Genomic DNA, 24,342 nt, shown 5'->3' with positions numbered 1-24,342 from the left:
TTTTAAAGATAAAGGAAATGGGGTTTCCATATGGACTGGATGCAGTGTGTGACAGAAATAATCACCAAGGTTTTTGGCTTAAGCAAATGGAAAGACAGTTGCTATTCCTTGATATGGGAAAGGCTGCAAGTTGAGCAGTTTGATGTCTATTAGACACATCCCCAAGGAGGGATACTGAGTAGGTGGGCTGGATATAGAAGTCTGAGTTGGGAGCAAAAGGTCTGGACCAGAAATATAAATCTGAAAGGCATCTGCATATAAACTGAACTTAAAGTCAGGAATTAGATTAATCACCAAGGAATTAATGCAGATCAGTTTCTCAAACACGACACTATTGTCATTTGGGATCAGAACATTCTGTTGTGGGGGCTGTTCTGTGCATTGTAGGATGTTTAGTAGTATCCCTGGTCTCTACTCACTAGATATAAGTAGCACCCCCCCACACACACAGTTGTGATAACCAAAAACATCCCCTTCATACAGAACTACTGTATGAAGAAAAGGACAAAACACTCAACTTCTATCACACCCTTTCACATCCAGGTTACAGAGCATCACCATTTTCTTCTCTGCACCCCAAACCAACTTATCCCCTTGTCCTGGTTCTATTATCTCCAAACCTTAGTTCAGTATCACCCTCCACTTTACCTATTTACACTTAGCTGCTGAGCACTTCTGGAGAAAATTCCCACATATGTATTACATGCAGTGCTACACATGTTTAGTCTTCATCCTCAGGTGAACCCTCCAAAATACTGTCATATGTCCCTAGGTCGATCCCCCTCCCCATCCCATATGGCAGCTATTCCAAACCTTTATCATTTGCCTTAAGACCAATGTTTCCTCATTAAATGTTTATTATTTTATTTGTTAAATGACTTTCTCCCCAACCACAGAGTAAGCTCTCTGTCTTGGTGGTGGAATATAGTAGACTTTCAGTCTATGTATGAATCCTCCCCTCTAGCCTTTGTCAGTTTCCCATTTCAGAGTAAACTGAGGCCATTAGGAATGAACTCTAACAATATTCTGCCTTCACGATTATAAACTTCACTCCATCTGAGGACACTTTTCAGTTGGTCTTCAGTTCTTGCTAATGTAACTGATGAACTTCCTCTATAAAATAGTCAAGAATCTGCTTTCCTTTTAACTGACCTCTACTAAGTTCCTGATATGGGTACTTATATATTATAAAGGTGAGTGCATATTTCTCAAGGTTCTAAACTTGACACTCTTCTCTCCTTCTCTGTATTGCCTTTGAACTGGCTCATTCACACTTAAGGCTTCTATCACTACCATTTGAGCTAAAAAATCCCAAATCCATGTACCCAAGCCAAATCTTATTTCTAAATTCTAAATATTTTATGTCAATGTCTGGTTGTAGTCATTCCTCCTCAAACTTGCCAGAGGCACTTTTCAACATATCAAAAACTAAACCCATCTTCTCCCTAAGTATTCACCTTCCTGTACTTCTTATTCTTTCTTCATTCATTGAACAAATTAAGTATGTACCAGGACCTAGGATAGGCAATGAGAATACAAAGTCATATTAACTTCTCAAAAGGAACTATAGTCTAGGAAGCAAGAGAGAGTGAAAATAATAATATAATCCAATATCTACAAAGACTGACATATGCACAAAGTGCTACAGAAGTATAAGAATAGAGAGGTGAAATTAGGGAAGGTATCTTGGAGGATTTAATGCCTGAGATGAATGTTACAAGAAAAATAGGAGCAAACCATAGATAACCAGTCTTTTTAAAAGGGGAACATGGTATGGATAGGCTATTACAAACAATTTAGAACTTAAGATCCAAAGCAAGAAGTGGCAACTGTAAACCAGATCACAGGGTACCTTAAAGGCCATATTAACAAACATACTTCATCCTGAATGCAAATGGGAACTTCAAAGGAGTTTTAAGTATGGAATAATGAAGCATGGCTTCTGTATCAGATATTTCTAGCGTTGTATGTAAGGGTGTTAGAGGCAGTTACAAAGCTAGTTGAATAGTCCAGACAAGAGAAAAGCCTGCAGGAGTGGTAGTAAGTAGGAAGAAGAGACACAACAAAGATAATTAGCAAGCTAAGTAGGTGGGCCTTCCTAATTAATCGGCTATCCAGAGCGCAGGGTCAAGAAGGAGTGAGGACTAGGAGTGGCTCCTAGTTAAGTTTCAAGCTTGGCTGAAAAGGGCACCGCACAAGTAAGTAAGAGTAAGAAAAGAAATCCAACAGAAAAACAGCAAAGGCTATAATCAGCCAATTCACAGAAAAATAAAAGGCCATTAAAGATATTTTGAAAATTCCATTTCACTGGTAATTACTTCCATACAAATTACAATGGGATACCATTACCATCCCCACCTCCAAAAAAGATTCACCAAATTTTAAAAGATGGATAATATTCAATGCTAGTAAAGGTATGGGAATGTGAATATATCTAAACACTAATACTGGAGAATAGTTTGGAACACCCTTTTTAGGTGCAACTTAACAATATATTTAAACACTACTTGAAGGACATTGGAATTCTACTTCTATTAATAAGAGTGTAGCCATTCATACTTATATAAAAAGTTCTATACAAGAATGTCCACTGTAGATGATTTAAACAGAATATGGAGACAACCTAAACATTAATCCTTAGGGAGAGATTAAATCAGTTGTGGTAATCCATATCACAGAAGAGAGCAATACAACCTAAAATATGTATGAAACAAAATGGAAATTTCCAAAGCATACACACTTTAGGGGAAAAACTAAATCACAGAATACGTTCCAATTTACATTTAAGAAATAAAAGTCCATATATGTTTGTAAATGCACAGATAAAGGTCATGAAAAACTATTTGGAGAGAAGAGTAGAATGGAGGAATGGATAGGATAAATGGACACTCATTTTCCACTTTAGTTAAGGATATAGCTTGATTCCTCCAAACACAAAGATAAATTACTTTTATAATTTTAAAAATGAAAAACACAATGTATGTGACATGTGACTAGCTGATAAAACAACTTGATAATTAAAATAGATCCAATGGCTTTTCTAAAGCCACAGTCTAAGCTAATAAGTATTTAATAAAGACTATTACAAAACATCTCTTTTGTTATTAACTATTGTCAAATATGCTTTACACAGTGCCCAAAAGGACTGCATTCACTTGTGCCCCTTGCTGGTAAGCAAGCCCACTTATAGCATTTCATGCTGCTCAAAGCTGTACTCAAAGAATTTTTCTCTGCAATGTAGAAATCATTTCAATTGACATTTCACATCTTTGTACATTTAATCTTCTTGAAAAAGTTTTAAAACTATAATCAATGTTTACCATTCCTGATACAAATGGCTGTAATAAAATTTAAGTGACTAAAAAAACAATGAGGACAGAATGAGAAATATTTTGACCCATAATTTAACTAAAACTTAGCTTTCATTCACTGTTTCTTAACACAGTGTACTCTCTTTTAACATTTTCTCAAGAGCATAAACTATTTTTGGATTTTTCCCTCTTTGTTATATAACAAGTATTTCCTTATAAAAAAAATTCTTTCTGATGACTGTTTTTAACATTCTTTTACTTCTGCAACCAAATCTGTCCAAATAACTTTCAAGTTTTCTTGTCCCATCATTTTCTCCAATATCAAAGAGATGACTAACATTGCAAACTGAGAAGTTTCACTTCTGAAGGTAAATAAAAAATAATAACAAACATCTGCTTCCAGTAAAGTACCCATCTGTATCTGAGGTCAAGAAAGAGGTACTAATTCACTTTGACTACTGAGTGATGAAAACTGAGCCTTTTTTATGACTCGCTGTTATGGGCTGAACTGTGTCTCACCCCCTATCCCACCAAAATACATATGTTTAATTCCTCATCCAATACCTCAGAATGTGACTGTATTTGGAGACACGGTCTTTAAAGGAATAATTAAGTTAAAATAATGTCATTATGGTGGGTTCTAATATGACCAGTGTCCTAAGAGGAGGAAATCAGGACACAGATATGTAACTAATGTAAAGACTCAAAGAGGAGAAGATGGCTGTCTTATAAACCAAAAAGCATGAGAGAGTCAAAGTGAGAAAATAAACTTCTGTTTAAGCCACTGTTATGAAATGAGTTACATCTTTTCAAAATTCATAAACTGAAGCCCTAATTCCCAACGTGAGTATATTTAGAAGCAGGGCCTTTAAGGAGGTAATAAAGGTTAAGTGAGGTCATAAGGGTGGGGCTCCAAGTCCAGGACTTCTTTACAAGAAAAGAAAGGAAAACCAGAGATTGCTCTCCTTCTACCACATGCACAGAGCATAGGCCATGTGAGGACACAGTTTAGACTATAAGCTGAGAAGAGACACCTCACCAGAAACCAGCCCTGATGACACTTTGATCTTGGACTTCTAGCTTCCAGAAATGTGAAAAAATAAATTTCAGTTATTTTAAGCCACTGAGTCTGTGGTACTTTGCTACAGCAGCCTGAGCAGACTAACACATTTGCCAATCAAGCAGTTTGCAAAGTACTTTCGATACACATTAGAGAAGACAAAGCATTTAAGAATCCCCACTAGATCAATTAAAAAAAAAAAAAAAAACCACAGCCCAGTTGATGGAAGCTTTTTATAACATCTTTCTTACCTTCTTAAAGAATGCTTCAGGTGCCATTTCAGATCCAGTCAGTGTTCGCAAGAGGAACATTGGCCAAGATGATGTGTTCATCTGGTACCCTATTTTATAAAATAAAGCAGGTATTTCTTTTAAAAGCTTCTCTGTGATATTATAGCAAGTTGGCATAAAAAAACGTTCCATTTACCATTCTTCTCCAAAGAATGACTTTCTTATCGAGGAACGCAGGAAATGGGCTAGAGGAGCAGGTGCACCCTCCAATCAGTGCTACTGCATCCACTGTACTGTTAGACAAGAATGCTACAGTGTGGGTAGAAATTCTCATTTTTAAAAAGCCACTAGCTAGGGTTCACAAACATACACATATATGCTGGGAATGGGCCATAATACTAGGAGAGATCCAATTCAAAACCCAGGAGAGCTTCCATTCCCCACCAACCACCACACATGCAGAGTAATAAGGCTGCAAAAGACTACCAGCCCCTTTTTCCTCAGAGCCTCTACCTTACTTCCTTTCAGAAAGACAGTTTTCTGTCAAACTCAGTAAATGTACACTTATGATGGTACATTTCACTGTATGTAAATTTTACCTCAAAAGAAAAACAAACTGTAAATAAACAGTGAACTCTAGTTAATGATATGCATGCTAAAGTATTTAGGGGAAATGTACTGACGTCAATAACTTATCCTGAATTGCATTTAAAAACATAATTCACTGATGAACTGACAGAAAGGCAAGTAAGCAATAAAGCAAGTATAGTAAAATGATAACGGGTAGAATATAGGTAGTGGGTATTTCTTTCACCTTTTCTGTATGTTTGAATTTTTCATACATTAAGTTGGGAAAAAAGACAGCTCTCACTTTAGCAATCTCTACACACACTAAATGATCTTATATTAGGATTTGTATCAAATGCTATCAAAATAGACTCAACATGTGTATTCTCTAGAGATCTCATCAATTTACGGTGACTATCACAGCATGTGGCATGTGCAGCAGGGAGCAGGAGTCTGCTAGCTTTACTATTTTCTGGGGGCAATCTGTTACATGCAATACTTGCCTGCCTTGATGCCAGAATTGGTTGGTGAGAACTTTGCATGTATCTCTGATGAATACATGCATTAATATAGGGAGGCACATGAATCACATTGCCAATGGGTCCATCAATAGGATAAAATATACAAGAAAGTTCAGACAGAAAGTCATTTTATAATAATAATGTATCAAAACACCCTTAATCTGACTAGGAAAATAATTGTTGCTGGGGAATTGTAAAGGGTTGTTACACACTCCCTTAAAATAAATCAGTATTACTAGTGATACTTAATATTAAATAGTTACCAGAGCATGGATTCTCCACACTATTGTTAGAATACCGCATAACAATCATTCTCTGGTCCTTATGCCTTTCTCTTAACCTGCATCTTATCCTATTACATGAGGTACCATGACTTTTTTTAAATTTAGCATTTTCCTTAATTCTGAATTGCCTAGAGTCAAACATAGATCAAAGTGCATGTAAAAAACTCAAACACAGCTAAAACTAATTCATGATATTAGGAAGTCTGGACAGTAGTTACCTTTGGAAAGGAGGAGGATATGACTGGGGATCAGCAGGAATGGGGCTTCTAGGGTGCTGACAATGCTCTCTTTCTTTATCTGGGTGTTGGTGTTTATAGATGTTCATTTATAAGCTCGGAGAAGGCAATGGCACCCTACTCCAGTACTCTTGCCTGGAAAATCCCATGGACAGAGGGGCCTGGAAGACTGCAGTCCATGGGGTTGCTGAGGGTCGGACACGACTGAGCAACTTCACTTTCACGCATTGGAGAAGGAAATGGCAACCCACTCCAGTGTTCTTGCCTGGAGAATCCCAAGGATGGGGGAACCTGGTGGGCTGCCATCTATGGGGTCGCACAGAGTCGGACACGACTGAAGTGACTTAGCATTTATAAGCTGTACACTTTTCTCCATGTATGTTAAAACTCTAACAAACAATTTTAAATAATAACCTTAACATTTAAATAAATAAACCTTTTAAAAAGTAAAACTATGTAAGTTGTGTTATATTAAAATGGAAACTAAACTATTCAAAAGCATCTCATAAGCAAATTGGCAAAAATTGTATTTTTTTATTATGTGGTGTCACAATACATACTAATCAGCACGTATTGCTATATATTTCATATTTTTAATTAATAAACTCTAAAAGTAATTTGAAAAAAGAATGATTATAAATTTGGTTATATGTCTGAAACGCTGACAATCACAACAGCTATGTTTCCTTTAAACAAAATACAAACACATACTAGCATACTGTCAATAGAGAAATAAAACCCAAACGAGGAAGCACTAAGCCTCAGATGTATATCTGTTACAGAAGTCTGTATGATTTAAGATATTACAAAAATAAGCAATAACAAAATGTGAATGTTATGAAGAAAAGGGGAAAAGCAGAAAACACACATATCCTAAACCATCTTCTTGGGAATAACACATACTTGATTAGTTTTTAAAAATACTTTAAACCAAGTTAGTATTAATTAACCACTAGAACAAAGACAATATAAAACGATATTGCTAGAAAGAACAGTTATTATTGTCTTAAATTTTTTATTCTCACAGCATCTTCCACTAGTTGGAGACAAAAAAATTAATTGTCTCACTGTGCATTATAATACAGCATTTTCATTTTTAGCATTGTAAAAAAGAAACAAAAACCAATACCCACCATTCACTCAGAATGTGTAAGTAATAAACTAAATACTTATATTCTACAGAATACCATGGTACACCAAAGTATTAAAACAGAAAAATTTTTGCACAAAATTAGGGTCACGTACTTTGTTTCTTTTAAAAACTTGGTCAAAATCAAGAATTTTATATTAAAAACCTTTGCTAAAGAGTTCCATCAATCTCTTCCTTTACAAAGACCTAAAGGTACTGATTCCTACCCCTCTCACTATGATTTCTTCCCACACAACAGGTGTAATGAAATTCCCAAGCCTGACACTGGAGTCCCAATGTAAAATCATCTCCTTCTGCTGTGCTAATCCCCATAACATAAAGGATGAATGGCTCATTAGACAATACTGAGGGAGGAAGTGACTCATATCAAATGCTACAAACTTCTCCCCCAGAAGGGTTTCTGAATCTGCATGTGTAATCTGCTTTTGACATTTCAAGTTTTAAGGCAGAAGGAGTCTTGCTCTGGAGTGGGGAACCTTTAGCCACACATATGCCAAATATGTACTTAAATGAAACTCTATAACATATGGTAGTGAGTTACTTTCTCAAACCTTCTCCACAGTAACCACCATCCGTTTGCCAGAATGCCCAGGAGAAGAGATTTTTAAAAGGTCAGTTAAAATTATTTCTACTGAATATTACATTACCAAGAATATGTTGTTTTAAAACTGTTTATCCTTACCCAGTGGAGGCTGAAGTAAGTCCCCTTCCTTTTCACATGTCCCAACAGGCTGTATGTCTGGAGAATCAACAAGCCGCCAAAAGTCATTTTGGTTATCACTACCATCCAATCTTAAACGGAGCCTGGCACCTGTAACTCCAACAACTGTAGCAATACATACTGAAGTCGTATTGCGAGGGTCATGGGCTTCCAACTTCATGCCAACTTTGAAGTCATTAGCTGGCGGAATCTTAGACTATATACATAAACACATACAAATTAAATTCTGTTAAAACTCTCTAAGTGTAGGAAAATCAAACGATCAGTTATGTTACCAGAATACATGAGGAACATTTTAAGTAACAGTTGCAACAGTTGGTGAACAAAATGAGAGCTGTAAGGGTTAAGAAAAAGATCTCCAAATTCTCTCCTTGGCTTGACACACAGCCTGACATGGTCACCCACTGCTTGTCACTCATCTGCCCACTTCCAGGCAAACCAAATACAACCTCTAAAATGCATCCTGAGTGTCTTTCTAATATAAGAATTTGATTAGGCCTTTCCTCTTAAAGTAAGCCAAAAGGCAGCTTACCACTGCCTACTGTAAAGTCCAAACAGTCAGTATAGTTTAAAAGCCACCACACTTTAACCTCACTCCCATACTATCACCTCTATCTACTTAGTGCTCCAGCCACCCATACCATCCCTCAACACTCAGGTTCTTTTATGCCCATGTCTCTTTCCTTTGGATGTTCTCTCTGCCTGGAATATCCTTCCCCTCATTACAACTACCTCAGATAGGACCTCTTCTGTGAGCCCTTTTCAGTATAGTTATCACACTTTTTTATCATTAATTATTTACATGGCTGTCTTTCCCTCCACATGGGCAGTCATAAGAGCTTAGTATATCTGACATAAAGTAAATTCTTAATCAATGAATGCAAAGAGACCATCTGGTTCTTAAGCAGCACTGCCACAATCCCACAATCGCTTCACACTAATAGAACCTAATAACAGATTCCCTTCAACAAGTTAATAGTTTACAAAAATAAACATAACATGGTATCTACAGAATTTTGGCATACCTGTCTGAAATACTCTGAAGGAGCACTTAAAGATCCAGTCTCTTCCAAGTATTTTTCCCATTGAAAATGATCTGGAAAAAAACATGCAAAAATAGGTGGTTTTTTTGGTTTATTTTTGGGCCCTGCCAGCATAGCTTATGGGATCTTAGTTCCCCAATCAGAGAGTAAACCCAGGCCCATGTCAGTGAAAGCTATCAAGTCTTAACCACTGGATTGCCAGAGAATTCTCAGGGTTTTTTAAAACATATATAATATGTATACAAACTTTCAGGAATAAAATGGATTTTAGTTCCATGTCTCTTTAAAGAAATACTTCTCAAAGGACAGATTCAAACTTCCTCATTTGACTACCAACATGGAAATAAAAAATAAGACCATTTCCTGATAATAATGGTTCTGAAATAAATGATAATCCAGATCTTCTTGATGTAATGAGGACTGCATCACAGTGATTCTAAAAACATGAACTCTAGAAACAACTAAAGGACTTTTTATAGAGTAATAGCAAATTCTACTCATTTGTCTCTAATACAAATTTACTCAAAATATGTCTTTATCATTTCATCCCATTACTCTGAAACTGCTTCTTTGTTTTTCACAGGGATCTAAAGGTGTGTGGCATAGCAGAAATAAAGCATTAATTTATGGAAAGAAAAACTCAGCGTTGTTTTTCAACTGACTATTAGATCTCCATCCAGGGTGTCAAGAATATGGTGGCAGAATAAAGCAGAAACCACTCATCAGTGCAATGACTAACACAGATTGTTGTAACGATCTATATTTTCTGCAAACTCCTGTTCTTTGTCTCACTTAGTCTTGATGACATAGGTCAGAAGGCAGTATGCTTTTCCCAGACACTTCAATTCACTGTGTCAGTCACAATGCCCTGAAAGACCTGACAGCAGTATTAAAGGTACTATTAACTCACATAAACTTTAATTCTCATCAAACATGAGGGTTTTTTTTTTCTATACTCCCTGTTTAATCTCTTTACTATAAAAATATTAGGGTTTCACAGTTCCCTCCCTAGGGGAATCTGCATTACTAGCCCCTTATACATTCTTCAAAGGCTGTAACAGTTCCACTTACACACACACACATTCACACACGGCTGATAAATGTTTAACAGCCAGCTTTCCAGAAAATACAAACAAAAAGCCTGACTGGAACTGTTGGTGTTTGCATATTTCTGTGATGTAAATACCACCACCACGGCTGAATGAAAGATGCCAAGGTAAAGTTACCAACCACACAGTTAGGAAGAAATGTGAGCTGATGTGAAATGTGAGCAAGATTCGGAGTATCACTGTTGCATGAAATTATGCATTTAATATGTGTGCATACATATGGTATTAAGCATGTCATTTCCTAACACTGTATATACCCTTTTAGAGATTTTTCCACTTTAAAAAAATACTGGGTTTAATTCTGCTTCCAGATCATGGAAAGCAAGCACTACCAAAGTGTTGAAGAGCAAGCAGCAAAATGTCAAGAACACAGGCTCCTGACATGAAAATGCTATCTTTCAGTCTAACTCTGCCTTTTACTAGCCAGTGACCCTGAGCAAGTCACTTCATTTTCTCGGCCTCAGTTCCTTTATCTATGAAATGAGAAAAGTAATACGTATGGTTATAAGGTATTTTTGAGAACTAACTGAAGTAGTATGCATATAAATAACTTGATAAATACATACTATTTAGTGAAATAAAGATGGCATAAAACTAAATGTCATCCATTGGATCACTGAAAGCAAGAGAGTTCCAGAAAAACATCCACTTCTGCTTTATTGACTATGCCAAAGCCTTTGCTGTGTGCATCACAACAAACTGTGGAAAATTCTTCAAGAGATGGAATACCTGACCACTTTACCTGCCTCCTGAGAAATCTGTATGCAGGTCAAGAAGCAACAGTTAGAACCAGACATGGAACAACAGACTAGTTCCAAATATGGAAAGGAGTATGTCAAGGCTGTATACTGTCACCCTGCTTAGTTAACTTATATGCAGAGTACATCATGTGAAATGCCGAGCTGGATGAAGCACAAGCTGGAATCAAGATTTCCGGGGGAAATATCAAAAACCTCAGATATGAAGATGATAACCACCCTTATGGCAGAAAGCGAAAAACTAAAGAGCCTCCTGATGAAAGTGAAAGAGGAGAGTGAAAAAGTTGGCTTAAAACTCAACATTCAAAAACTAAGATCATGGCATCCAGTCCCATCACTTCATGGCAAATAGATGGGGAAATAATGGAAAGAGTGACAGACTTCATTTCTTTGGACTCCAAAATCACTGCAGATGGTGACTGCAGCCATGAAATTAAAAATCGCTTGCTCCTTGGAAGAAAAGCTATGACCAACCTAAACAGCATATTAAAAAGCAGAGACATTACTTTGCCAACAAAGGTCCATCTAGTCAAAGCTACAGTTTTTCAAGCAGTCATATTATGGATGTGAAAGTTGGACTCTAAAGAAAGCTGAGCACCAAAGAACTGATGCCTTTGAACTGTGGTGTTGGAGAAGACTCTTGAGTGTCCCTTGGACAGCAAGGAGATCCAACCAGTCCATCCCAAAGGAAATCAGTCCTGAATATTCATTGGAAGGACTGATGCTGAAGCTGAAACTCCAATACTTTGGCCACTTGATGCAAAGAACTGACTCATTTGAAAAGACCCTGATGCTGGAAAAGATTGAAGGTGAGAGGAAAAGGGGACGAAAGAGGATGAGATAGTTGGATGGCATCACTGATGCAATGGACGCGAGTCTGAGCAAGCTCCAGGAGGTGGTGATGGACAGGGAAGCCTGGTATGCTGCAATCCATGGGGTTGCAAAGAGTAGGACATGACTGAGCAACTGAACTGAACTGAAATGTCATGGTTGTGCCTAAACTTAAGAATACTGGATAGCTATATTAAAAGTGAAAACTGAGATCCATGGCTCCAAAATTTAACTGACCAGGTTACTTCAGTGACCTCCTAAGCACTAACCTGACAATCAAGAGACCCAAGGTTCTAAATGAAGCTCTACCACCATATGATCTTGGAGAGCATTAAAAAACAGAAGAAGAAAACAAAACATGAATGGAGGAAAAAAATCTGACTAGGATGTCACTAAAGAGCCACCATACTAGGATGAAAGGAGTATAAGTTGGAAATAATAACTGAGAAATCAAAGCCATTTCACAATTAGACCTCAAAGAACTTAAGACTTTTCCACAAACCAGTTACATTTGTAAAATTTTTCAGTGACACTGGAAAATAATTAATTCATCTAAGACAATGTTTAAAATATTCTATCACCATTTGTGTCTTCAGTCACTCAGTTCAGTTGCTCAGTCGTGTCCGACTCTGCAACCCCATGAAACACAGCACACAAGGCCTCCATGTCCATCACCAACTCTGGAGTCCACCCAAACCCATGTCCATCGAGTCAGTGATGCCATCCAGCCACCTCATCCTCTGTCATCCCCTTTTCCTCCTGCCCCCAATCCCTCCCAGCATCAGAGTCTTTTCCAATGAGTCAACTCTTCACATGAGGTGGCCAAAGTACTGGAGTTTCAGCTTTAGCATCATTCCTTCCAAAGAAATCCCAGGGCTGATCTCCTTCAGAATGGACTGGTTGGATCTCCTTGCAGTCCAAGGGACTCTCAAGAGTCTTCTCCAACACCACAGTTCAAAAGCGTCAATTCTTCTGCGCTCAGATTTCTTTATAGTCTAATTCTCACATCCATACATGACCACTGGAAAAACCATAGCCTTGACTAGACGGACCTTTGTTGGCAAAGTAATGTCTCTGCTTTTTAACATGCTGTCTAGGTTGGTCATAGGAGAAGGCAATGGCAGCCCACTCCAGTATTCTTGCCTGGAAAATCCCATGGATGGAGGAGCCTGGTAGGCTGCAGTCCATGGGGTCGCTAGGAGTCGGACACGACTGAGCGACTTCACTTTCACTTTTCATTTTCATGCATTGGAGAAGGAAATGGCAAGCCACTCCAGTGTTCTTGCCTGGAGAATCCCAGGGACGGGGGAGCCTGGTGGGCTGCCGTCTCTGGGGTAGCACAGAGTTGGACACAACTGAAGCGACTCAGCAGCAGCAGCAGCAGGTTGGTCATAACTTTCCTTCCAAGGAGTAAGGAAGTCTTTTAATTTCATGGCTACAATCACCATCTGCAGTGATTTTGGAGCCCAGAAAAATAAAGTCAGCCACTGTTTCCACTGCTTCCCCATCTATTCGCCATGAAGTGATGGGACCGGATGCCATGATCTTAGTTTTCTGAATGTTAAGTTTTAAGCCAACTTTTTCAATCTCCTCTTTCACTTTCATCAAGAGGATCTTTAGTTTTTCTTCACTTTCTGCCATAAGAGTAATGTCATCTGCATATCTGAGGTTATTGATATTTCTCCCGGCAATAATGGGCTATAATTTGAGCTAGCAAATACTTTATACCAGTGCTATATAATACAAGTGCTTTCTATCGCACTGCTAGTTAATGTAACCTTTGGAGCCTTAATTTTTTCCTTTGTTCATAAGGCAAAAATTCTTAGTCTACAACACTATTCAGCTTGGATGCCCATATGATGAGAGTCTACCAAAAACATAGTGGAAACACACACAGCAAAAGGCTTTACTAATTTAGATTTGGTACATCTATAATACCACAGTGAGAATTCCTGACCAAAATAGTTCAGAAAGTAGCAGACAAGCCTGAAGTCCCTGTCTCTGCATTTTTATCCTCATTGACAGATTAGCAGCTGGGGGTGGGGGAAGGGGGGTAGGGATTTACTGTTTCAGAAAAGAGCCCTGGGAACTGATAGGCCTTTTCAGGAGACAGATGTACATAATGTTGTGATCTGCTTGTTGCTTGCACGTGTCTGTGGTCCTTCTTGTTTGATTTGTAATCTATTCTATCTAGTCCATACACTAGCCCAAAGACCTTTTAGCAAAATGAACATAATCTATGAGGCCCCCTATTCTTCTCCAGAGTAAACCAGAATCATAATGTCTTCCACCAGTGCTAGGCTTGGGTTCAGAGGCTACGTACAGAAAATGAGCAAAGTATTTAGAGCTTGAAGCTTCTCAGCTGAATGATCAGCACCCACTACCTTATAGTATTTACCACAACTATAACTGGACATTTGTTTAATGTCTACCAAAGCTCAAAGCAACTGAACATACATGCATGCAAGCTCAAAGACTGTAGGAATCGTGTTTGTCTTATTCACTACTGGATTCCCACAGAAGGTCACCAGTATCTCCCAGGCACTATACTAGATACTGCAGATGCAGCAGTTAATAAAACAGAGAAATACCCTGGCTCTCCAGGAGCTGACCTTCTAGTAGTCACTCATTGATTTCTAAAATAAGATGTTAGGGTCAGGACACTGAGAAATTTCTGCAAATGTCTGTCAATTTGACTAAGTAATCTCATTTTTAATCAGAGTTTCTCAAGCAGAAAAGTTTGAAAATTTTGAAAAATTACTAGTTTCAACTTTTAAGAATATATTCTTCAAATTGATTTTCATGAAATTTCCAGAATAGGCAAATCTATAGAGATAGAAAGAAGGTTAAGTGGTTGCCTAGGGAGAGGCACCATGAGGAAGAGTGACTACTAGCTAGGTACTAGGGTTGCTTTTTAGGGTGATGAAAACATTCTAAAACTGATCATGGTGATGGTTACACAACTGGGAATACACTACTGAGAACCACTGAACTGTACACTTGAAATGGGGAGATTGTATGGTATGTGAATTATATCTCAATAGAACTATTATATTAAAAAATGGAAAGGAATTTGTAAGGATGAGGAAGAGCACTCTAGCCTAACAGCCTCCATTTCCTTGGAGAGTTTTGGGGATTGGAAGGAAGAGCTGAGGAACAAGTAAGGCCAATGAGAAAGAGAACTAAGGAAACACTGAGGACCCAGCTACAGTAATAAAGAATGACTCCATGGGATTACCTCTACAGGCAATCTTTTCATACGAACAGAAAGTCATGAATGAACTACTTACTCCAAGAGTGGGGCTAGCACAGAAGGTACAACAGAAACACAAGGGGCAAGAGGCTTGCCTGGAAATCGCTGGTAAACACACTAAGTTTGCTGTTGTATTTTTTTTTTTTAATTCAGCCTCTTGTCTGCGTATGACTTATTTCCTCATTTTCCATAAGAGCAGGTGCAATGGGTCAGAGTCTATCTCCTGAATCTCTGATATACTGCTACACACATGCTATTAACAATAAAAGCTTAAAATATGAATTAATAACTCAGACAATAAAGTTAACATTTACTGAACATTTACTATCAGCCTAGGCATTATATTAGGTGCTTTACATTCCTTTTCTTTAATTCTAATAGTTCCATGAGTACGTAGTTATTATCCCTGTGCTACACAGGAGAAAAGAGAGACTAAGAACATTGAGTAATTTGCCCAAGGTCACAAGGCTAGTAAAAAATGAGGCCAAGATTCTAGAAGAGGTCTGTCAGATCCCCTAAATGCCTAAGCTTTAATCGACTAGATTGTCTTATGACCATCAAAAAAGACATTCACATTGACTCTAGTGTTAGAAAGGTTTTTATTAAAAATTAAATTATTTTAAATTGGTAATACATGGTAATTAATAACTAGATATCTTTACCTTGGCAAAACTGCACTGAAATACATAGTTATCTTTTAACTTAATCTCTCTCTATGTGAAACCAAAGTAAAATTTTCAAAAAATACTATCTTTTTGGTCTTTCCTATTGCTTACATTTTATATTTACAAGAGCTTACTATACATAGATTATACCAAAAGCAATAAGAAAAGAGTTCATACTAACACTGAGTGAAGACAAAATATATGTTCTACTGAACTAATTTAAAACCTACCATTTTGCACAGAAGATGTGCCTGATTGAGGAGCTCTCTCTTGATTCTCCTTCTTTACACCCATTGAGTCTTTAAAAAAAGAAAGAAAATAGTGAGCAATACCAGAAGAAAAGAGCAACAGTTTGAAAGAGTACTTACAAAAACCTAAACTGTATTTTCTAATAGGAACCAGTTTCAATTCTATAATTAAATCCTCACTTTCTGCACAGGACTTCACTTTCTAATATATAATGTATTTTATAATTTATTTGTTTATTGCATGTCTCATTTCACTCAATGTAAGCCCCAAAAGGTCAGACATTTTTTCATTTTGTCTCTTATTCACTACTTTTTATCCTCAGTGCCCAAAAAGGACTTGGCACACAGAACATTCTTGAACATTTGTTAAATAAATGAACAAACCAAAATGAGCCGAGCTGATCCTTACAATATTCAGATTAATGTGTCCCAGCAATAAAGTGCATACTTTTGAGAATTTAAAACAACAGAGAAGCTAGAATACAATGTAATTCAACGGACTGTTTGTTGTTGTTCAGTCACTTAGTTGTGTCTGACTCTTTGTGACCCCATGGACTGCAGCACACCAGGGTTCTCTGTCCTCCAACAGATTAGGAAAAGTTTTTCTCTGTGCTAGGCTGAGGAGCTCAAACAGCACTGGACCTTGGAACTTCACCAAATCTAAGATATATTTCATCCACATTTATTATAGTATGTATTTCTTAAATGACTCATTGTGATTATTATGCTGAAAAACTAACCACAATCTTCAATGTTATCAAATAAGCAGTCAGTCTCTTAACTTCCCCATTGTCTTAAATATTTTAAACGTATCTGTTTCAATCAGGACCCAAATAAAGTCCATACAGACAGTGGTAGGTACATTTCTTAAATTTCTTTTGATCTGTAGGCTCCTCCCCCTCTGTTTATTTTCCCTTCCTCTAGCAATATTTTTGCTGGTGATATCAGTTCAGACTTTTCCAGTCTGCTACTTCCTCATGATACTGGGTTCTTCTGGTCCTTATAGTTTCTCTAAATTGATACAGCTATTTCAAGCCAGACGAGCTTAACCAGATTCAGGTTTAGCTTTTTTACAAGGAAGAGAGAAAATGACTTCATAGGTGGTGGTGTGTACTTCTCACAAGAGGTTCCTAATATACCTAGTTCTCTTTTTGGGATATGAGCAGCCACATATGACTATTGCCTAGATCCATTAGCTCATCAGTGGTCGCATAAGGGAGGTATTCTAATTTTATCATCCTGTCTTTATTAGCCAGAAAACTTCTATAAAGAGAAAACTCCCCTCTTCAACCATTCAGTTGCACTGAGGTAGAGACCACAAAAAGAAGTCACAATCAATGCTTTATTCTTCCTCCTTTATTCTCTAGTTTTCAAAATAATGAATTGTATCCCCACCATTCTCCACAGATGACCAATATGTATTGTTTTGATTTTTAGTATCGTTATGAACCAATGGACTTAATAACATGGTGTGTTTCCATCTAGTGCTGTTTTACCCTTACTGATGCTTGAACTGTCAAGTGACATGCTTCTTAAAGAAGAATATAGGAAGGATGCCAGGCGTACCATTAAAGGTATCAGATCTACTTTCTGGTTATGATTGACTCTTCAAGATATGTGAACACTCAAGAGGGATGTATGGGCTACTTTCTATTTAGATAATTTGACTAATATAAAGTAAGTACATATTTATATTTACTAAATAGTTCTACAGTAGTATTTTCTAACAGAGAAGAAAGTGAAATTATAAAGGCCTGGTTCCTGCTCAAGGAAAGCTAAAAATCTAGGTACAGAGACTATACTAAACCAATACACTTGACAAAAACAGAAATAGCAGAGCACAACATTCAGCATGCAGCCAGAGTAAAAGTCATGAGAGAAAGAGAACTTAAACTGGGTCTTGAAGAAGGAACAGGATTCATGACAACAAAAATATGAAGAATATATTATGGGAAAGAAAATACAACTCAAAACAGAGAGTGAAAATGACTGTGACACACTCATGGGACAGTGAGCTGACTTCTCACTAGAGCAGGACAGGATGAAGCATTTTTTTATCATCCTATTTAAGTAAGAAAATCTGGACTGTGATCTTGGCTGTCACAGATTGTTATATGACCTGTACACTTAACCTCCCTGAGTGTCAGCTTTCTCACTTATAAAACTAAGAAGGGAAAACAAGATTACCTTTAAGAGCTATTCAGTTCTAAAACTCCAATTCTTAGCACCTAAACTAACATCTGCCATTAATTTCATTTTTCAAAAAAGCTTTTTTTTTTAAACATTCAGTCTACCAAAAGATACTAATTTCAAATGATTGACTAAAAGTATCATCTTTAGACAAGTAAATCTTACCTTCTTCCACTGTCTGCCCCATGGTATCTCTCTCTGGTGTGCTTTCCTACAAGGAGAAAAATCAATTACTGCCTCCTTTTAACATAATACATTTCTGCAGGGTGGTATTATTAGAAATCAGCTATAATGGGACTACATCAAATTAAAAAGCTTCTGCACAGTGAAAGACACTAAACAAACTGAAAAGGTGACCTACTGAATGGTTAAAAAAAAACTGCAAATAATATACCCAATAAGGGGTGGATATCCAAAATATACAAGGAACTCATACAACTTAATATCAAAAAACAAACAAACCAATTAAAAAATGGGCAGAGGATCTGAAAAGATTATTTTTCCAAAGAAGATACACAAACGGCCAATAAGCACATAAAAAGATGTTCAACATCACTAGTTATCAGGGAAATGCAAATCAAAACTTTAATGAGATATCATCTCACAGAACGGCTATTATCAAAAAGACAACAAATAACAAGTCTTGGTAAGGATGTGGAGAAAAGGGAATCCTTATGCACTGTTGGTGGGAATACAAATTGGTGCAGATACTATGGAAAACAGTATGGAGATTCCTCAGAAAATTAAAAATAGAACTACCACACGATCCAGCAACTGCACTCCTGGGTATTTATCTAAAGAAAACAAAAACACTATTCAAAAATATATTTGCAACCCCATGCTCACTTGTATTATAAATATTGTAACATTATTTACAATAGCCAAGATATGGAAGCAACCCAAGCATCCATCAGCAGATAAATGGATGAAGACGATGTGGGGTATATATACACAATGGAGCATTACTCAGCCATAAAAAAAAAAAAGAATAAAATCTTGCCATTTGCAACAACATGCATGGACCAGGAGGGTATTATGCTAAATGAAGTATGGCAGACAGAGAAAGACAAATATTGTATGATTTCACTTATATATGGAATCTAAAAAAACGTAACAAAACAAAACAGTCATAAATACAGAAAACACGTTGTTGCCAGAAGGGAAGGGGTTGGGAGAAAGAAAGCTGAGGGAGATTAAGAGGGACAAATTTCCATTTGCAGAATAAATGAGTCACAGATATGAAATGTACAGTGTGGGGAATACAGTCAATAATTATGCAGTATCTTTGTATGGAGTGAGCAGGCCCCTGATGGCTGAGACAGTAAAGAGTCTGCCTGCAGTGTGGGAGACCCAGGTTCGATCCCTGTGTTGGGAAGATCCCCTGGTGAAGGAAACGGCAACCCACTTCAATATTCTTGCCTGGAGAATCCCATGGCTGGAGGAGCCTAGCAGACTATACAGTCCATGGAGTCGCAAAGAGTCGGACATGACTGAGCGACTTCACTTTCACTTTCATCTTTGCATGATAACAGATCATGATTATAAATAGACTTATCCTGGTGATCATTTTGAAATGTACAGATATCTGGAATCACTATGCTGTGTAACAAAAACTAACATAGTGTTGTAGGTCAATACTTTAAAAACAAAGAAACAAACTCAGAAAAAAAGATCAGATTTGTCACTACTAGTAGAGGGGTTGGGGGAAGAGAAGGAGAAATTGGCTGAAGGCAGTCAAAATGCACAAATAAGATAAATAATGCTAGTTATAAAATAAATAAATGCTAGGGATGCAATGTACCACATGATAAATATGATTGACACTGCTGTATATTACATATGAAAGAGATTAAATCCTAGGAGTTGTCATCATAAGGAAAAACTTGTTTTCTATTTCTTTAATTGTGTATCTTTATGAGATGATGGATGTTCACTAAACTTATTATGATAATCATTTCATGGTGTATGTAAGTCAAATCATGCCAATTTTATCAGTAAAATTGGAAGAAAAAAATAAAGGTTAAAAAAAAAGAAATCAGCTATAGAGTTAGATCATTTTAATCTCTTTCCCTTGAATAAAAATAAGTTCAGTAGATTAGTAGTTGCCAGGGGCTGGGGGAAGAGGGGCTCAGGAGTGACTGTTAATGGGTATGGATGTAAATATGGGTAAGGGGTTTCTTTTTTAAGGTGAGGAAAATGTTACGGAATTACACAGTGGTGACGGTTATAGAACCTTATGAATACACTAAAAACCACTGAATGGTACACTTTAAAAAGATTAAATTTTATGGTTAAATGAATAAAAAAGAGCAGATGGTAAGCTAGTAGAGTTGAGATTCAAACTAACAACTATCCCAAAAGCTGACTTACGCCCATGTTACCAAGAGGTGGAAGAATTATAACTGTGTTGATGAAACCTGTAAGAAGTGCCAATCTTCTATTTTTTTTTATTTTATTTTATTATTTAACTTTACAATATTGTATTGGTTTTGCCATATATCAACATGAATCCGCCACAGGTATACACATGTTCCCCATCCTGAACCCTCCTCCTTCCTCCCTCCCCATACCATCCCCCTGGGTCATCCCAGTGCACCAGCCCCAAGCATCCAGTATCGTGCATCGAACCTGGACTGGCGACTCGTTTCATATATGATATTATACATGTTTCAATGCCATTCTCCCAAATCATCCCACCCTCTCCCTCTCTAGATGTCCATCAGCAGATGAATGGATAAGAAAGCTGTGGTACATATACACAATGGAGTATTACTCAGCCATTAAAAAGAATACATTTGAATCAGTTCTAATGAGGTGGATGAAACTGGAGCCTATTATACAGAGTGAAGTAAGCCAGAAAGAAAAACACCAATACAGTATACAAACACATATATATGGAATTCAGAATGATGGTAACAATAACCCTGTATACGAGACAGCAAAAGAGACACTGAAGTGTCAATCTTCTAACAAGATAATTACTTGTTAAAAGGCCTCTGTATTTTGAGCCACTAAATCTTTCATTAATTCAAACTTTTTCTGCATGTCCTTGATATGCCAGGCACTCTACAAAAAAAATAATATACTGTCCTTGACTCTCTAGTCAAAAATAGGCACATGAACAAAACACATTGAGTGTTATAAAAGAAAAAGTACATGAAACATTGACAAAGGGATAGCTACCTCTCACTACTCTGTGTGCCTATAGTCAGAACATGATGATGTATGTAACAGAAGGTAATTTGTTACTTAAAGGAAGCCTATGGGGAATATGTTCTCTAAGCCACCCAGAACATCACCTGCACCTCTAACTCAACAGATTTATACTCAAGCATCACCTCCCCAAAACTTGCTTCTTCTAACATTTTTGTTTCTCTTACTAGTTCCACTTTTCCAGGTGCTTGGCCTTAAAACCCCAGCTATGACTAAATGAAGTTCTCTTATTTCACTCACATACTCAATCAGTGGCCAACATGTGCTCTCTCATTTCCCTTTCCCCTGCTATTAACCAGTTTTGTTGTTATTTAGTCACTAAATCCTGTCTGACTCTTTAGTGACCCCACGAACTGTAGCCCACCAGGCATGGGATTTCTCAGGCAAGAATACTGGAATGGGTTGTCATTTCTTTCTCCAGGGCATCTTCTCAACCCAGGTATCGAACCGGAGTCTCCTGCATTGCAGGTGGATTCTTTACTGCTGAGCCACCAGGGAAGAGGGAAGCCATTAACTGGTTTACACCCTCATTAGCTCCTGCCTGGTCTAATACCATAGCACCCTAACTGGTCTTATCACAAAGGTCTACCCCTACCCCAAACTACCCAATACACAATGTCATACATTGTCTGAACTGTTTTCTGCCCAAATTACCCTCCTACTTTAGTAATCTCATTGACTACTGAATTGAACAAATCTTCGTTGGGACATATTTAAAGCCACTCATAATTTCAAAACCACCTGACATCTACCACCTATATACCACCTGTGGCCTAGCCCAAAACTCATCATGTTATTCTATCTACATGGGACACCCTTTCCTCCTCTTCTGCTTCTGGAAATCCTATCCATCCTTTAATGCCCAATATAAATGCAAGCTCCTTCTTGAAGCCTTTCTTGTTCCTTTCTACATTACCACCATCTGTTTGCAGGTGTGATCTGGTTATTTATATAACCATATTTACAGAATTCTTGTTATATGTTTGATGCTGTTTGGATAGAAGATACACAATCTACTACAAAAGAGCCATAAATCTAGTGGGAAAGACATATTAACAAATAGTTATTTTAAAAAAGCAAGACAATATACAGGCTCTTCAGGAAGGTAGGAGGTACTATTAACTTGGAATATATCAATAAAAGAAGGCTTCTCAGAGGTGTGTAAACTGGTTCTTCAAAGGTGAACATTAAAATGAGCAGAGAAGACAGAGAGGAATTTCAGATTGAGGGCACAAAATGAGTGAACACTAAAGAAGATCCTGCCTGGTCTACTTGATTATGAAATGCTGGAGCTGCTCCGGTTCCTTCTGGGCTCTCATCTCCCTCTACAGTCTCTCAGGAGCCAAGCATACACAGACAACTTGCAAAGTATTACCTTTCCCTCCCAGATCGCTCCTCTGAAAGTCAGACTGAAATAATTAAATGGACTTGATATTTGATACCACTGTGGAGGATACTGTCAGTTAAGGACTACAGCCTAACAGCGAAAAATATAAAGTGTGCTGAATCAAAGCAGAAAGTAAAGGGAGATGACCACAATCCAGGTAGGGACCAAAGGAAGTTAACCAACTCTAGTCAGAAAGGAAAAACTTGTGAATTACATTAAAGTAAATCCCATTACTACACAAAGGATTTAGTTCAAAAAACTGAGGGATGAATCACACACAGAAGATAAACCCAGGTTCCTATGTTCTTCTCTAAAATCTCCATAAGTGAGTTCTTAATCCAAACTGGTATCAACTGTTCCCATTAGTTGAGTGATTTTGTAAATCTTAGAAGGTAAAAATATGTGTTTAGAAATAATTAAAAACAAATATTTTATCTTCTTCCCCCCCTCATTTATCTTAACTGAGGTATAGTTGATTTACAGTATTTGATAATTTCTGCAGTACAGCAAAGTGACTCAGTGATACACACATATACATTCTTTTATATATACTTTTCCTGAAGACATGTACCATGTCAGAGTAACCAGAGATCAAATTGCCAACAACCACTGGATCATCGAAAAGGCAAGAGAGTTCCAGAAAAACATCTATTTCTGCTTTGCTGACTATGCCAAAGCCTTTGAATGTGTGGATCACAATAAACTGTGGAAAATTCTGAAAGAGATGGGAATACCAGGCCACCTGACCTGTCTCTTGAGAAATCTGTATGCAGGTCAAGAAGCAACAGTTAGAACTGGACATGGAACAACAGACTGGTTCCAAATAGAAAAAGGAGTTCATGAAGGCTGTATATTGTCACCCTGCTTAGTTAACTTATATGCAGGGTACATCATGAGACACTCTGGGCTGGATGAAGCACAAGCTGGAATCAAGATTGTCGGGAGAACTAGCAATAACCTCAAATATGCAGATGACACCACCCTTATGGCAGAAAGTGAAGAAGAACTAAAGAGCCTCTTGATGAAAGTGAAAGAGGAGAGTGAAAAAGTTGGCTTAAAGCTCAACATTTAGAAAATGAAGATCATGGCATCCGGTCCCATCACTTCATGGCAGATAGATTGGGATACAGTGGCAGACTTTATTTTTCTGGACTCCAAAATCACTGCAGATGGTGACTGCAGCCATGAAATCAGATGATGCTTACTCCTTGGAAGGAAAGTTATGACCAACCTAGATAGCATATTAAAAAGCAGAGACATTACTTTGCCAGCAAAGGTCCATCTAGTCAAAGCTATGGTTTTTCCAGTGATCATGTATAGATATGAGAGTTGGACTATAAAGAAAGCTGAGTGCTGAAGAATTGATGCTTTTGAACTGTGGTGTTGGAGAAGACTCTTGAGAGTCCCTTGGACTGCAAGGAGATCCAACCAATCCATCCTAAAGGAAATCAGTCCTGAGTGTTCATTGGAAGGACTGATGTTGAAGCTGAAACTCTAATACTTTGGCCACCTCATGCAAAGAGATGACTCATTTGAAAAGACCCTGATGCTAGGAAAGATTGAGG

The 24,342-nt window shown here is 37.4% G+C and overlaps 1 protein-coding gene across 1 annotated transcript in view; it reads right to left on the bottom strand.

Moving 5' to 3' along the window:
* Window positions 1-24,342, bottom strand: part of SCML2 (Scm polycomb group protein like 2) — a 121,386-nt gene that overhangs the window by 79,150 nt on the left and 17,894 nt on the right. Inside the window, exons 2-6 of the mRNA XM_061408035.1 lie at window positions 18,343-18,388; window positions 15,970-16,038; window positions 9,106-9,176; window positions 8,042-8,276; window positions 4,623-4,711 (exon numbers count right to left, since the gene is read on the bottom strand). Of these exons, the coding sequence (XP_061264019.1) occupies window positions 4,623-4,711; window positions 8,042-8,276; window positions 9,106-9,176; window positions 15,970-16,038; window positions 18,343-18,364 (486 nt within the window). The 5' untranslated portion in view covers window positions 18,365-18,388. The remainder of the gene's footprint in view (window positions 1-4,622; window positions 4,712-8,041; window positions 8,277-9,105; window positions 9,177-15,969; window positions 16,039-18,342; window positions 18,389-24,342) is intronic.

This window comes from Bos javanicus, chromosome X (assembly GCF_032452875.1).
Source record: "Bos javanicus breed banteng chromosome X, ARS-OSU_banteng_1.0, whole genome shotgun sequence".
In the NCBI taxonomy this organism is placed as follows: Eukaryota; Metazoa; Chordata; class Mammalia; order Artiodactyla; family Bovidae; genus Bos; species Bos javanicus.
This window is presented reverse-complemented; position numbering and strand designations above follow the sequence as displayed.